Below are 15968 nucleotides of genomic sequence, written 5' to 3' on the forward strand. Positions count from 1 at the left end.
TGTCTGCAATGTACAAGCAACGTATAAGCCTCCCGCCAAGAGAAGATAAAAAACAGTTGGTTGGATTTTCGAAATTATTTTGTGTTTATTATCAGTTTCTTCTTTTAGCACATTAGACAAATGGTTTTTACTTGTATTTGATTGAATTTGAAATATGTTTATGTAATGTAGTACAATTGTGGCTGCCAGCGAGTGTGTATTTGGTATTTCCCTTTATTTTCGTTCCGTATTTGTTTCATTTTGTTCGTGAGGAGAAGTTGCAGTTTAAATTTGAGTATTGAGATCGGTGTATAGGCATGCAGGCGCAGGCTTGGTATAAGTTTGATATTCGCTTTCGTTCGTTACCCTACTATATATCATCGTCAATCTGAATATACAAAATGAATAAGGAATGGAAACAACCTGCGAGAGGATTAACAGAGTTCTGTGGTTAGTCGCATCTAAAAAACGCGTAATGAGTTTTAGTATTAAATAGTTAATAACAAATTCTAGGCAGTTCGAATGGCACAAGTTGATTACACTACCATGGGCGACATAGGGGGGGCTAAAGCTTAGCAAGTTCTGCTCCGGAGATCCTCTCTATCCCTCGGCTGAGAGTTTTGCCTTTAAGAAGATGTCATTCGAGTTTGTCTTGGTATAAATTTCAACTAGTCAATGTTTAATTGTAGTATTAATAATAATTTAGTCACTAGATGCTGTTTACTTGCTTGTTTTTTATTACTCAATCGTCTCCGTTCTCGGCTCAGTTCTGTGGCTCGTATCAAGTAGTATTTTTTTAAGTAATAAAAAGTTGATTTATCATTTTTTTGTTTGTTTGTTTTTTTGTTACTTTGTCTTTTGTTTTTAGTTTCTTCTCAAATATGTAGGTACTTGTGGGTAATGCTAGGTATCGTCATCATCAGTGTATATAAAAAACAATGCGTTTAGATTTGGTTTCGATTTCTGTCTTAGTGGTTTCCCATCCCATTTAACGAATTTGTCTATAAAAGTATGTAGTTTTCTCCAAGGCTGAACTTTTCTGTTTCGGTTAGTTTCGGTTTCGGTTTATCGCCGGGCTAAGCTAAGCAAATATACAAAAGCTACTTAAATTAGTTAGCATGTATGGTTGGTTGGTACTGGGCGTTAGTACTCGTAGGTATATATATATATCGTATATAATGTGTGTGTGTGTTTCTGTGTGTATATATATAATTAAATGGTTCCATTATTCATTCATCGCCTTTACACCATCGATAGGTTTCCTTGATCCGTTCTTTAAACATAAACTCGTAGCTAAGTGTTACTTACAAATGTGGCCATCTTAGATTAGGATTAACATGCACACCTCACACCCCACACCACACACCTGCACACATTCACGCCCACACTATTACACACACATTCACACACATAACCATGGGCAGTAGTCGGCATTTATGATGGTACAGTGTGTGCCATAACTTTAGTCACCTCGCTGGGCTGTGGGCTTATTTCAGCTTATCTGCTCTGGTTGCGAGTCGTTTAAGGCCGTTGTTGGAATTTTTGTTTCAGTTTCATGTACACAATAAATACATATATAATATATATATTCTGTCCTGTCTATTGGAAGGTCTACACAATGAGCCCAGCCCACCGGCGGCACACACTGCCCGTTGTTCACTGTGTTGTTCCGCTCTCAACAGCAAACGCAGAGGTCGAAACGGATACTTGTATTTAGCTACTTAAGGACTAATTTGGAAAAGTTTCTCTAGGTGACCGAAAAATATTGAACTGCGCTCAAGCGTTAGAGTAAAAAATCTCCATCTCCCTTCGGATGGCTCTTCCGTATATAATACAAAAACATATATGTGTATATATGTATATTGCCTAGATTTAAGCTAATCCCATTGTGGGCCGACGTTACAGCCAGCGACTCAGTATGTGGCAGAGGAGCAGGAGCCCCAGATTTGCGTACACGGAGCAGGCCTTGCCGCACAGCTTGATGCTGCTCTCCTGGAAATTGTAAACGAAATTTTGAGGATTAAATTATATATTAGATTTTGTTTAGGTTGGGAAAGGATTTAAGCGGAAATAGGAGGCGGAAAGAGCTAGCTGAAGTTCATTAAATATTATATTTATAAAGCTAAGCTAGCTCCTTGCCATATAAATACCAAAATGACTTACATTCGCATGCCGACTGATGCAGCTCTGGGGTCGCACGCGATTGAACTCTCGGGCCTGCTTGAAGCAGGCCAGCGAGTCATTGATCGACAGGTGGTAGTCGATGTGCTGCGGATTTACCGTCAGGACGAGCGTGGCGTCCCGCGGACACAGCTGGTCAATGACCAGCAAGATGAGGTTGCTCAACGGAATGGGCAGGACGACAAATGGCCGCTCACATGCATGGGCTGTCATATTGTAGACAACGTTGTCCTTCTCGTTAAATAGCGTGTACAGTTCACGCTGCATGTCGCAGGGCTTGAGCCGCGTCCTGTGGAGCGTTAGATACCGCAGCCAGTGATCATCATCGTTCTTCTTCCCATGCCCCCCATTGCCATTGCCATGGGCATGGCGCTCTGGCTCTGGGGGCGGCGGTGGCGGTGGCTCTGTGTCATTGGAGTCGCCGTACATGTCCGCATAGTGGCTGGACACTCCGGGCGCCCACTGCAACAGTTGTACAATATACCACAGCGCCGTATGCAGCAGCCATTTGCCCACGCGCAGTAGATGGAAAAGTGGCTGGAAAAAGGTATCATTAGTACATATCTCTAGTGTAGAGGACGCTCTTTGGTTTATGGAGGTTCGATATAGAAGTTAAATCAATCAATTTCATCCTACCGATAGCAGCATGCTTGAGGCATTGTTGTCATTCTTGGACTCGAAGCAGACCGCCTGGTAATCGTAGACCACCACCCGCCTGTACACATTCTCCTCCAGCAGCCGCTTCATAATCGGTCCGTTCACCTCGCCAAAGAATCTACCCGTCTCATGGACGCGCGTGGAGATGACCACATAGCCATTGTTGTCCAGTATATAGCAGTCTTTGTCATCCACGGCACAGGCCTATAAAGGTATAAAGTTAACAATAACAGATGAATTTAATATTGCCTTTGAAATGTAGGTGCGTGAGGCATCTTGGTATTATAATGTCTTTGGTATACTCACATTGCCGGTGATGTTGTGGAAGAGTTTGTAGAGCGCCGAGTGTTGAAACTGGAAGCCAACAACTGCAGCAGGTGCTGACTTGCCCCCTTCGCTGTGGAAGACGGCATGACTGGCCGTGACCAGGATCTCCGAATTGCTCTCTGCAGATGGAGTTATGGAAAGGTTACAAACAAGTTTATACATTATCAATGTCTCCAAAGTATAGTATTTAAGCTTGGTTTTCTGTTACACCCTGGGCATTTTTTAATTGATATTTCAATTGATTATATATCTGATATCAACTCACCACCCGCATCGAAGGGCACCGAGTAGACAAAGCTTTCTTCCCTCACAAAATGCTGGTCAACGGCCCGCTTATACCAAATCTCGTCGATGGCCCGTGTGTTGTTTTTGCTGAAGGTCTCGCTGCAAGATATATTAATATATATATCACATACCCGTGGACATTTCTTAGCAGATTTTCAGGACTCACCCGGCTCCAGATTCTTCGGCATTGTTTGAGTGAAACTCATGCCAGCGGGTGAGGCCGCTGTGGGTGGCCAGGAAGGCAACAGTGACTCCGAATCGCTGCTTAAACTCGTGCCTGTGCACAGAACAGATAGAAATGTTAACACCACGAAGGAATTAAGATATTTTAATTTAAAAAAAAAATTATATATTTAAATATAAAACTTAGACTAGTTAACACGATTGAGTATCGAAGTTTACTGTTTGTTTTTACCTTGGCAGCAAACCCATTAGAACGGCTATTGGGCTTGATGCGCTTGTGCTAGATTCGTGAATGGTTTTGTATTTCATAATGGAGAGGCATTATGTTTTGTGGTATCAAGAGTTCAATAGATATTCAAGAGTTCACACATATATATAGATATATATTTAAAGTAGTTGGCGAGTTGTTGTGGGTGCAAAAATTCAATATGAGAAAGACATTAAACGACAGCAACGGGGAGGACGACACAAAGAATCGGTATAAAATGCAAATAAAAGTGAGAAAAAGAAGGGCGTACACAGAAATAAAAAATGGTTAATATGTGCTGCCATGGCGTTGACTGTACTGGAGGTGTCTGCCAAGTCAAGCCTATCATGGCCATATATCCCGGATCGAGTCGCAAACGTTACTTACGTGATCTTGTCCTCCATGAAGCTGGTGGTGTTGGCGTACCAGTCGGTGGCATGGGCATCAAAGACCAGGGCCTGCATCAGCTGCCGATCGCCTGAAAGCCAAAGAATATCATCAAATCGGGCCAAGAACATGGCTAAGTAGTAGTCGCAATAGCATAACTTGCTTTAGAACATTTCATTTTGGTTACACAAAGTTTTATTGGCATTGATGTGAGGGACCTATAAGTCCTTCGTGACATGCAACAACGATTTAAGTGTGCAAATTCCTCAGCTAACTACGGAGTAAGTCAATAAACTACGTGATAATCATACTTGTGTTTGGAATTTAAGATTACAATTATAGTTTTGAACTGGCCCAATCCATTTGGTATTATTTCCCAGAACTATAATTCCAAATGGTTTCAGAAGAATATAAATACTGTTCCATTTCTTCTACTTTCTAATTGGAATAGGACTTCACAACGCACTTGCTTCAAAAATCATGTAATATTATGTATAATATAATATTTAGGAGAAATTCAGACCATTCCCAGGTGAATTTCCATTCGAAATTATTTCATTTGAGTTAGGATCACACTACATAAATATCCCCTGTGCAGGTGCTGAGGTCGAGGAGTACTGAAAGTGCTACTAAAAAGTGCTTTTGGATATTAATGGGTTGGGTGCACACAACTATGTGACTGTGACTGTGATGACTTTTGACTTTCGTTACTCACAATAGTAGCTTTCTTTTTCATTGATTGATGGATAGCGGCCAGTTGATGAGTTGTTAGCTGTGAATTTGCATGAACATTGAAATCGCAATCGTAATTTTCGCATTTCTAGCCGTACGAAAAAAAAACGGAAGAACATCGAACACAAAACGCATAACAGAGTCTGGGAAAGCGGCTGCTTATCGAAGCGAAATCGATTCGAGTATCGAAAATATAGGTTTTGGCTTGGGACAGACTGTACTCGGGTCCTAGATACTTACAGAACATGGCGGCTGCGTGCTCTGGGGGCATAGCACTACGGCTTCCCGGCCATCGCCAGCCAGGCTCAGACATGCGCTCGAGAAAGTACAGGAGTTCGATCTCTGGCGTCTTGAATGTCCTGTTGCTGTGCTTGCAGAATAGCCTGGAATGTTACACAAATCTTGTTAGATACATATATAAAAGATATATAGATAGAGTTACTTACCAATCTGGGTGGATTTTCCATTTCTTGCCAGCAAAAAAGCTGCGCAAATTTGTGCCTTCGACATTCATGCGATGGATTTCCTGATCGGTACGAATGTCCAAGCGGCTGACACCATACTGCTCCGGATAGGAAATGACCAGAGTGAAAGGTGTCTTCTTGATGGCCGTCCAGTAATATTGACGTTTTATGCGAGTTACCCGTTTCTGTAAGGATTTCGAAGGTTAACAAAGTTAAATTATATTGAAACGGCTTCTCTCTTATACTATTTAGGAAGTTAATTGGGTTTATAAACTTCTGAAAACTCATATAAACCTAAATAAACTGGTAGAGACTTTCACAACCCCTAGAAAGTTTTCAAAAATTTGGCTCAATAGTTTAATATCGCAAAATGTATACTGATTCCCGTGCCTTAAAAATTACATTTTATAGTTGTAAATACCTTGCTTAGGAATTCAAAAGCATTAGTAATTTGTCAAACACCTAGTGTATTTTTTTATATATTTGACAAGTTTCTTTTTGTTTAAAACTATAAAAATTAAAAGTATTCAAAATATGACTTACCATTTCATCGAAATGATTCTTGACCAACATCCATTTGCTGCCTGTTGATTGATTGATTATAGAATCTCTTATCTGTTACGATAAATAAATATGACAAAAATAAGCTCCTTGTTCAGGTTAATTATTATTTTTAAAAGATCCCCACCGTCATCAGCACTGGATTAAAGTCTCTGGCGGGTCGATCGTCATCCAACAGCTCGACTTCAATCATGTCAACGCTATTGTACGAAGGCTTCAAAATGTAGCCTTGGAACTGAAATAAATTAAATAGGTTAGTCAGAAATTGTAAGGGGACTAAGCACATCATCTTACAATTGGACGAAAGTCTGGATGGAATAGTATATAACCGTTGTTGGTTACTATAAACGCATAGCCATTCACGCCAAGCTATAAAAACAATAAATATATATATTAATATTAGGTATACATATATATAGTTTAAAATATATAAACTTACCGTGAACGGCGACAGCAGCTTCTTTATTTCATTGATGGGCACATCCGTGCCGGCCACGCCCAGGATGTTGGCAATTCTTGTCTGTGCGTGCGAAGATATATTTTGAGATATATTTAGAGGGTCAAGTGGGGTCAAGTGAGTGGAAACGAAACATATACACAAGTTGGACTTTAAATGTTTACAAGTACAGAGAATTTGTAGTTAATGGTAATTGGATTTGCATGTTAATCAAATACTGAAAAATGAATTTGAAATTTGAATTCGATAAATGGCATTGCTAGTACAAAACGCCTTAGGGCATCTCAAAGGAAAATACAAAGATGGAAATCAAAAAAGGAAACAATGTCGAATGCAAATATGAGAAGCATCGTTTACTACGCAAGAACTTACGAGTACAGTCAAGAAAGTCGATTTCAAAGATTTATTTTTTCGTTTTTTTTTTTTTTTTGGTTTGCCTTTTGTTTTCTTGTATTGATGTTTACAAAGAATTTAGTTAAAGCGGTTTTTTTTCTGTATTTTAGCGGCTAATTACATGGCTAGCAGAGTAGTACTAAGAGCGTATGAGTACGGAGGCAGTGTGTGTGTGTGTATGAAAATATAGTAATTAACTTGTGTATTAGGATCGAAAGACAATAAATCAGCGACAGAAATAGACGGAATATAAAGTACAATTATCTTGTAAAAATAAAAAAAAAAACTGTAAGGAAAAGATTTCAAACACAAAATATGTGAAAGAAGCTGTTTTACACGTGTAGAGGGGCCTTTCTCCGCGAAGAAAGTACAGTTGTGCTTGTCTGTTTGCGTTGTTGGTGTCTTGGTGTATAGAGTGTACAGTGTACAGTTTTTATACCCTTCACATAATCATATTTTGGGTTTCATTTTGAGGCACACAGGGGAATCCCCGTTTGTGGGAGAGAAAGAGTTACAGAGAGGAGCAACAGACAAAAGGATTCGATCCAAGATCGTTGAGTTTTTCTTATGGAGCAGTATTTGGCAGTTTTAAAGTGTCCTTTTAGCGAAGCTTTACACACACACAGAGATACAGGTAGAGAGAGAGAGAGAGTGAGTGAGAGAAAGTGCCGGAGAGAGTCTTAAACTAGGATTGCAGAGTTAAATCATTCGGGGTTAGTACCAAGCACTTGGTCGGACAGGCTAGGAAATCATAAGGCCATGGATTCGGGGTGGTGGCTCGGAATTAGGCATTACACAAATCGAAAACGAAAATAGAAATTAAGATTTCGAAAAAATCGTGGGTGCTGGAAGGAAATCAGGTGGAACTCAAAAGCAAGAAACAAATTTTTGATCAAGTCACACATGCGGCTCAGAGCGACAAACAAAAGTGATAACATTTTGGAAAGAATTTTTTATTTAGGCTTTTGCATTTTGCATTAGAATTAGAATTTGCAGTTGTTGGTTTTTTTTTGTTTTTTTTGGGAAGTTTTGATTTAGATACAATTTACTCACAACTTGAAGGTTTATTTTCGCAGCCGGATTTATATCGGTCGTTAGATTAATGAGCTGTGAATTCGTATTTGTAGTATTTAATAAATCAATTTCTAGGAACGAAAGCAAACTTAAGTAGGGTTATTCTAGGGGCGGGTGGAACTGGAGGCGTGGTGGCGTTGGTGTCGGTGAGCGGGAAGCGCGGCGGGGTGCGTTTAAGGGTCCTGATCCTATTCAATCTGATCTGATCTGCCCTTGATTGGTCTGGATTGGTCCTGTCCATCAGAAGGGTATAAAAACTCCATCGGAATTGGAATCGGAATCGGGATGAGATGTGTTCTTGGTTTACATATATTTTTTTATATTTATATATTGAAATTGATCTGTTGTGGTTGTTTTTCTTGTGTGCTCTATAGGTCCTCAGCAGCTGCAGCAGCCTAGGGTTTCTCCGATTTTAGATCAATGTGGCATTTTACTTACTAAACATCAATGGGCTTCTAACATTTGTTTGTTAGGGGGAAAGGGGGGACGGGTTTGGGGCTACCAATTAGCGCTATTTTCAATATATATATATATATATATTATATATAGTATATTTATATATGTAGAGTCTAGTCGATCGCGGCTCAACCAAATCTTTCTTAGTGAAAACAACAAATGGTAAATTCTACTACTTCAAAATGCTAGATAAAATGTTCTATGTATATACGTTAAGTAATCAACTAGGCATAGCTATAATTCGATAATTTGTTATAATAGTAATTATTATAATGGTACGAGTACGGTTACGGTAACGGTTACGGTTATATTTATATTTATATATAGAGAAAATCAATATAGCTAGTTATCGTTAAATACTGGACCAATTCGAATAGATTTCGTTATTGTTACATGAGAATACGTTGGATTTGGATTTCGATTTGGATTCAGATTTGGATTTGGATTTGGATATTGGTATCGAACCCAGTACGTGGTCAACTATAATGTCAAAAGGTTGCTAAAGAATGCCATGGTCCTAGACCACATTAGCTAGTTTTATATAGTACGAGTTATAGTAGTTAGTTATAGTATATATCGGTTAAATATGGATTAGGTATGCATGTATGTAGCGCAAAGTATAACAAATTGTTTACTTTATATTTTTGATATATATACGGATAATATATATACGAGTATAGAGAGCTCAATACGATATGCAATTAATTGGCGTATATATTAAACTTCATCAAGAGCATTAAATACGTTATACGCAAAGAATTTCGTTCGAAATTTATTAAGTTTTGAATCGATTGTTATTTGTTAGAATTTGGCATTATAGTTTGTACCTCACGTGTTTGCAATTCCCAGAGTGCTTCATTTATTAAAACTTCTTCGGTGATATTCTGTGGTATATAGTTGTGTATAGTTTGATAGTAGTAGTAGTAGTAGTAGGTAGTAAGTATCGTGTTATATATATAACGCATAAATTATTAATACAGTAGTAGTAGTAGTAGTAGTATAAAGTGAGTTGTTACATAGATAGATTCAGATTGGTTTTGCTGTATTTCGATTTCTTGCTTCGATCGTTAATGAGTTTGGGGGCGGCTGCTGATTCTGATTTCAGTTTTCTTTCTTTCATTTCCGCTAAGAATTTTGCAGTGCTAACTCGCTTGATAGAGTTCGATTCAATATAGAATATATATGAATACTCCGGGTACCCCGGTGCCAGGGAACACCACGAAAGGCACTTGCATTGATTCACACTTACCGCGTTCTCGCGTCGGTCGTAGATGGGCATCGAGACGGTGGTCATAAATTGATAGACATTCGAGTCCACGGGCTGGTTCCAGGTCTGAGGGGGAATAATGGATATTAGTATAGAACTAGATAACTAGAGATCACTTAAAGAACATAACAGATAGCATAGCTTAAATAAAACTAGCAACAATACACATGAACTTCGAACTTTGCTCCATCTCCAGAGCCTGAATCCAGCGCTACGTATCTTAATCACTATTGTTGTCCTTAGTAAATCTCACCTCCTTCATTCGCCTGTACTTCCGTCGGTGCATCTCGCTGGGCTCCAGCATTCGGTCATGCACCTGCCAGTATTCAAGGACATCGGCCTTCTGGTATTCGCACTGATTGATGTCCCACAAATAGTCGGAGAGCTTGGTGTCCTACACACACGGGGATCATACAGAGAGGGAAAGGAAGAGGATGGAGTGTTCTGTTTTTGTGGAGAGTTCTTCGCTAACCAGGTGAGACACACACAAAGTGTTTTTCGACACCACTACCCACCTCGATGTCCGCATAGACCTGGGACCATATCACCGGATGATCGTGCCTACCCAAGACCAGGGGACGGGCCATAACTGGAATATAATTTAAGACCATCTCGCGCACCTCGGCGGTGTCGCTGAGGTGGACATAGTAGCCCTGATTCTCGCATGCCATCCACCGTATATCATCCCAATTGGCCACCTCTTTGCCAATCAGGTAGGTGAACACACGGACCGGCTTGTACGGCGGGTCACGCCAATTGTGCAACTCGAAGACCTCGCGATTGTTCTCCGGCGCCCCGTCGCCAATGATCATGATCGCCTGATTGCACTGCGCCCCGCGCGATGACGACTTGGTCTCTTCCAATATCTCGAATGCCTTTGTCAATGCAGCGGTATAATTGGCAATCGATTTGGGCTTAAACGATTCAATCCCTTCTTTCAGTTCACGTATGTTGCCCAGATTCGCCTGGATGAATTTCGAAAGTGTGTTTTTTGGTAGGTTGGATCGTGTGTTGTTGTTTTTTTCGGGTTATCGTATTTTGTTATCGTTTTTTGGTTGCATCAATTGGGTGTGTGTGTGTGTGTTTGCCATCGATCGATTTTGGATATCGAATTTGCGATTTGCGGATATCAGTTATCGGATTTTGGTCGTGTTTGTTGCGGGGATAGACAGAAATTAAATTGTTAATTATAAATCAAATTCAAATAAGGCAAAAGCAAAAAAATTGATATATACTTGAATGAGTGTCTCCTCGAAACATCCGACCACTGGGCTCACTTCCTTATCAAAGGTGAAGATGTTCACAAAGTCATTTGTACCTAATGTATCGAGTATCGTATTGACAACATGCTTTGCGATATCTAGCCTCTGTCCCAACATTGAACCGGATCCATCCATCAGGATAATGATATCCTTCGGACTCGTCGCCGCCTCCATGTACCAGGAGCGTAGGCGGCAATCGTATAGATCGACCGGTACGTCCTTATTCCACTTCGATGCAGGGAATTGACGCATAAAACCAGTCGAACTGCCAAAGAATTGCCACGACAATGTCGGATCGTTTTTGTAATTGTCGCGGAATATCTGATCCAAATTCTCCGACCACTGAATTGCTTTTATCACATCCGGTGCTGTGTTGTGGTTTTTGTGGTGTTTTTGTTTTTTGGTTTGTTTGTTGTATGTTTTGTTTGAGATTCGATGTTCGAGGTTTGAGGCAATGAAACGGAAAGAATTTTGCAAAGAAACACAGATTAGTTGGCCTCCATTTGTGCGGACTTAATCCTAGTCGTAATCTATCTCCTCCTCCGCGTCTGTTACAGGTGACAGGTGACGGGTGACAGGTGTGTTGTAGTAGTAGCGGTATTAGTACTGGGTTCGTGTGCTCGTGGCTCAAGTTGGGTGTTGTACGGTTTTTGGCAAAGCATTCCGCGTGTTTTACGGCAGTGCAGCCGGAGCATTCGCATTCGCATTCCCATTGGCGTTGAGCCCGGGCGCGCTGTCAACGTACGCATTGCACCGCCAGCGGCACCGTCGGATCTTGTATAAATATATATAGTTTCAGATCGGATCGGATAGGATCCCATCTGGTAGGGCATTAGGTACGATGTGGTTTGGGCCGGGCGGCACAATGCGTTGCTTGACACGTGCACGGTTCCCTCGCACGCATTGACGCAAGCGGTTTGGAAATCGAAAAAAAATCAAGAGAGGGATTCCTGAAACTTATTTTGATTTGATTTTGATATGAATCTTTGCATTGACACACTGAAAATAGCAAAACATAGCAAGCATTTTTGAAAGATTTATACATATAATGAAGATAAAAGTGTAACCGAAATTGACTTCTAAGCAGTTGTTTTGGTATTAGAATATAAAATCTTGTAAGATCATAATGATCATGATACTTTTATCTATCGAAATTAGTTTTTACAGTTATAATTTTAAAAGAGTTCTAGTATTTTAAGCTGATTATATATTCTCCTTTCCATTATTTTAGTTCCATCATAATGATTGTAATACTCTTGTTTACGAAAACCATAGCTATAATGCCCAACGAGTTCTAGTATCTTAATTGTAAGATATTTTTCATAGGAACCGATTTTAATATGTAGATACAATTAAAATCAAATCAAATTATATAGTTAGTTTCAGGAAACCCTCCGAGGAAAAAGAGGCGCAGCGTACGGCTTATATGGCATATAGAAAAAAAAACAACGATTACGGTCAAGCGAGCTAGCAAATAGCTAAAGAGCGAGTGAGCGAGCGAGCGAGCGACAGAGATAGAAAGATAGAGCGAGCTAGCTAGATGCGATTTCTGGGTACTACTTTCTGGTAGCTAGACTGAGACGGAGAGTGATTGGTTAGTTAGTTTTTACTGGTGTTTCGACTCGAAAAGCATTACAAAGAGTCCTGATTTTAAAAACAAATTGGGATCGAACTTGACTCTAAAGCATATAATTGAAAATTTTGAAATTAAATAATATTCGTAAAATATGAATTAATATTTCAAAATACTTGATAAATGGTTATTTTTTAGTTTTAGACAAATAATTTTCAATAACTTCAAGACAGAGAAGTAAATTCCCATTGAAAAACCATCAAGTTCGATCCCAAAAGCTTTAAGAACATGATCTTTTAGACAATTACAACACAGGCGACAATTACAGTTACAATTAAAGAGAGAGAAGTAGATACACAAAGAGAGATAGATAGAGAGACAGATAGGTGGAGAGCGGAGAGAAGAGATACACGGATTATGGTGTTGATGGATTATTCCAAACCTCGATCGAACACATTGACCGGGACGTGAACCGAGCTCACGCTAAAGTTGACCGGAGTGTTGTGGAACTCCGGGCGTGGCTCCAGGACCACCACCTTTGGCTGCACATAGATCAGTGGCTCCCCGATATCCTTGTCCATGTCCGGAGCTGGCGTGGGTATGGGCGGTATGGGATCACCGGGCTCCAGCATCTCCTTGGCATTGTAATAGGAGAACATCTTGTCCGCCATATCATTCTGATGCGACAGAGCCGTATTCTCAGCCGTGTCCATAATGCGCTGAATTTATGGAGTTATGAGGATTAGATTCTGCAGGGAATTTAGGAATATGGAAGCAACATACCCGCACAGCGCTGACCTTGAGATCCATCATCATTTCGATTTCCTTGGCCATCGAATCGACAATGGAGGCACCATTCCGTGATACCACTTTTGCGTCCTTGAAATGCTGTTAGGGATTTAGTTAGTTGATTATGTCTTAAATAGGGTTAAATATATAAATTTTATTCTTGAATATATGGATTTGAATTATGTATATATTATTTTGTTTAGGAAACCATATTGTCTTTGGCATTCATTCCCTTATTTGCTTGGAGCGTAACCCCCCCCCCACGTTAAACCCATTTGGAGGCCCCTGTGGGGCCATCGACAAGCACATTTACATGCATAACGAACATTATAAACAGTTGGCGCCAATGCGCTTGTAGACCATGTGTGAAACAATTTCATTTGTAAATCCAATTGCGCTGCCTAAAAATAAATTACCAGCTGTCCTGGTCACTGCCAGCGCACTGACCTCATATGGGGAGATGGATATGGAGACCCAGAGGCAGCCAAAAATAAGTTTTCCCTTGGAATGGACTTTAAAGATACTCTATCTTTGTGGATAATTAAATAAAATATGTGTATAGAAAGTGTTAAATAAGTGTAGAGTCCAATTAAATATAGATTTCAGTAACTAAATTGTATAATTACTCTTCTCCATTAAATCTAGAAAGTATATATCCTTCAAACATTGACGTTTTGACCCACTGCCTTACATTTTCCACAACTCCTTCTCTTTTCTTTCCCATAACTAATTATAATTACCCCGAAAATAGACCTAGAAAAAAAATCACCATTGTATAGATTTTCCCAGGGCATTGAAACTTCGTCCTAGTGCCTTAGAATCTCAGCTTTTCATTTTTAATAATTGCCGCTCGGGCTAGCAGCCTTTAACCCAAATACGGAGCCGAAGTCTCAGCCTCAGAGAGACGTCAACAAGGAGCGCACAAAAACAGAACCGAAAAAAAGTCGAAAATGGGAAACAGGGGGGAAAGGAGAAAGGGAAACGGGAGCAGGAGGGCAAGGGGTACAGGGGTAGAGGGGAGAAAAACCGGAGCGGCGGAAAAATCAATAAAATGCTCTTTGCTCACATTTTGAACCTCCTTGCGCCTGGTGATGAAATCGCCCAGATGAAACAGCTCCGTGCCCAGTTTGTCGGCCCACGAGTGAACGCTGGATGGATAGGATGGTTAAGTTTAAGGATTACTGTAGCATTATCCCTGTACAGAATAAAGGATATCCATAGCTCCGGCGAAACTCACAGATTGTAGTTGATGTTCTCGGCTGGCTGCAGATTGACACACGGGGCCAAGCAGACCAGAACGGAGAGCAGGCCCAGGCAGAGGCGCCAACAGGCCAGGAATCTGGTTAGGAGCCAGGCCATAATTGCCCCGGATGCCCCGATAATTGTGATCTACTAACTGCTGATGATGACGGCGGGGGTCGATCGAGCGGGAGCGCGACATAAATACCAGGCGATGCGTTTTTCGTAGCCTACTTTCCTGCGGCGCTCACACACACTCACACGCACTCGAGCACATATCCCGTTAGCCCGTTAGCTCGGTTCTGGCCACCTGCCTTGGCCCTTCGCGAACATATCCCCCGATCTCTGGCACTAAATCACTGCAATATATCTCACTATATCCCAGGCACTGTGTCCTTTGGAATTTTCACTAGTTTTCAGCAATTTTTTAACGCGAGCCAGCACTTTTCGGTGTGTGTGTGTTGTTGGCCAGCGAAAACTTTTCTCTCTACACTGTCGTGGCCCGTTTTGACGTTTCCCTGACGTTTCTGGGCCAGCTTAAAGCTCGCTGCATGGATTTCCTCAAGTAGGAGAAAGACGACCCTAGTCCCTCCACAAAAGGCATTCTCTGTACTCTTCTGGGCGCCCAGTGCGCCTGCTCTGACGTTTGGCGATTCTGCGCTTGGGATTTGTTTACTTCGACGGGCGTTCAACAGGTGTTTGTTTACCTGCCCCAGCGCCTGCGTCCTGGCCATGTTGACATACGTGTCCTGCCAGCTGGCCGAGCATCTGTTGCTCGTGTGGCAGAACGGTGACAGTTCTGGGGAATCCCAAGCTTTTGATTGCCAGGCTTTTGGGCGGGAGGAGCTTGACTACCGTTGGCCAAAAAGCCCATTTAAATTGAGTTAACTTAAATTCAGATCATAATTTTATTTATAAAAATATCAATTTCTATTGATAATATATATTTTTAAAGCTCATCGTGTTTCATTTCGTCTAGGTTTGATATAAATATTAATTATATTTTATAGGTCCTTTGTGTGCTGCAACCTGACAAATTACGATCCTTTATATAAAATGTTAATTAATAAAATATGTTTTTTGGTTTAAAGATGATGGCCCAAGATATATAATAAGTCTATTATGCTAAGAATTCGTAAAAAAACTAGTTATAACGTTTTTAAACTTAGAATGATATATATTCTGTAAGGTAGTAAGCGCCATCTAGCAGATACAAAATAAGCTCATGTTAATTGGCTGTTATCTTTGCTTTGTGTAAAGCGTCAGCCTTTCCTATTGATAACAGCAAAATATTTATGTTTTGTGACTGTTTTTATTATATATATAAACATATTAGTATATATTTCCATGTCCTTCCAACAGTATTATAATTCTATTTGGAAGTTACTCAGACTTCCCAAATAAGGGTTGAAAAAGCTGCAATATAATTGAAGCCTAGATGGCGCTTAATGCTCT

The 15968-nt window shown here is 40.4% G+C and overlaps 1 protein-coding gene across 12 annotated transcripts; it reads right to left on the bottom strand.

Annotated features, from left to right (window-relative positions):
- Window positions 1-60: 60 nt before the first annotated feature.
- On the bottom strand, window positions 61-15052 carry stj (voltage-dependent calcium channel subunit straightjacket). 12 transcript variants are annotated; one of them, XM_020959262.2, is made up of 24 exons: window positions 14512-15052; window positions 14341-14422; window positions 13269-13373; window positions 12928-13204; window positions 10886-11280; window positions 10166-10615; window positions 9904-10044; window positions 9633-9716; window positions 7907-7960; window positions 6443-6523; window positions 6298-6372; window positions 6131-6238; window positions 5986-6057; window positions 5425-5627; window positions 5219-5361; window positions 4962-5018; window positions 4247-4337; window positions 3845-3892; window positions 3596-3706; window positions 3410-3528; window positions 3124-3263; window positions 2797-3021; window positions 2143-2697; window positions 61-1971 (listed from the first exon to the last, which is right to left on the bottom strand). In XM_020959262.2, the coding sequence occupies exons 1-24, from the start codon at window positions 14631-14633 to the stop codon at window positions 1879-1881; spliced, it is 3831 nt and encodes a 1276-aa protein (XP_020814921.2). In that variant the 5' UTR covers window positions 14634-15052; the 3' UTR covers window positions 61-1878. The 12 variants fall into 12 exon arrangements, with proteins under 12 accessions (XP_020814921.2, XP_086694378.1, XP_086694382.1 ...); XM_086838252.1 differs by lacking the exon at window positions 7907-7960 and adding an exon at window positions 9211-9267; XM_086838256.1 differs by lacking the exon at window positions 7907-7960.
- Between the last annotated feature and the right edge of the window lie 916 nt (window positions 15053-15968).

This window comes from Drosophila serrata, unplaced genomic scaffold (assembly GCF_035046125.1).
Source record: "Drosophila serrata isolate PLE 108 unplaced genomic scaffold, ASM3504612v1 contig_347, whole genome shotgun sequence".
Taxonomy (NCBI): Eukaryota; Metazoa; Arthropoda; class Insecta; order Diptera; family Drosophilidae; genus Drosophila; species Drosophila serrata.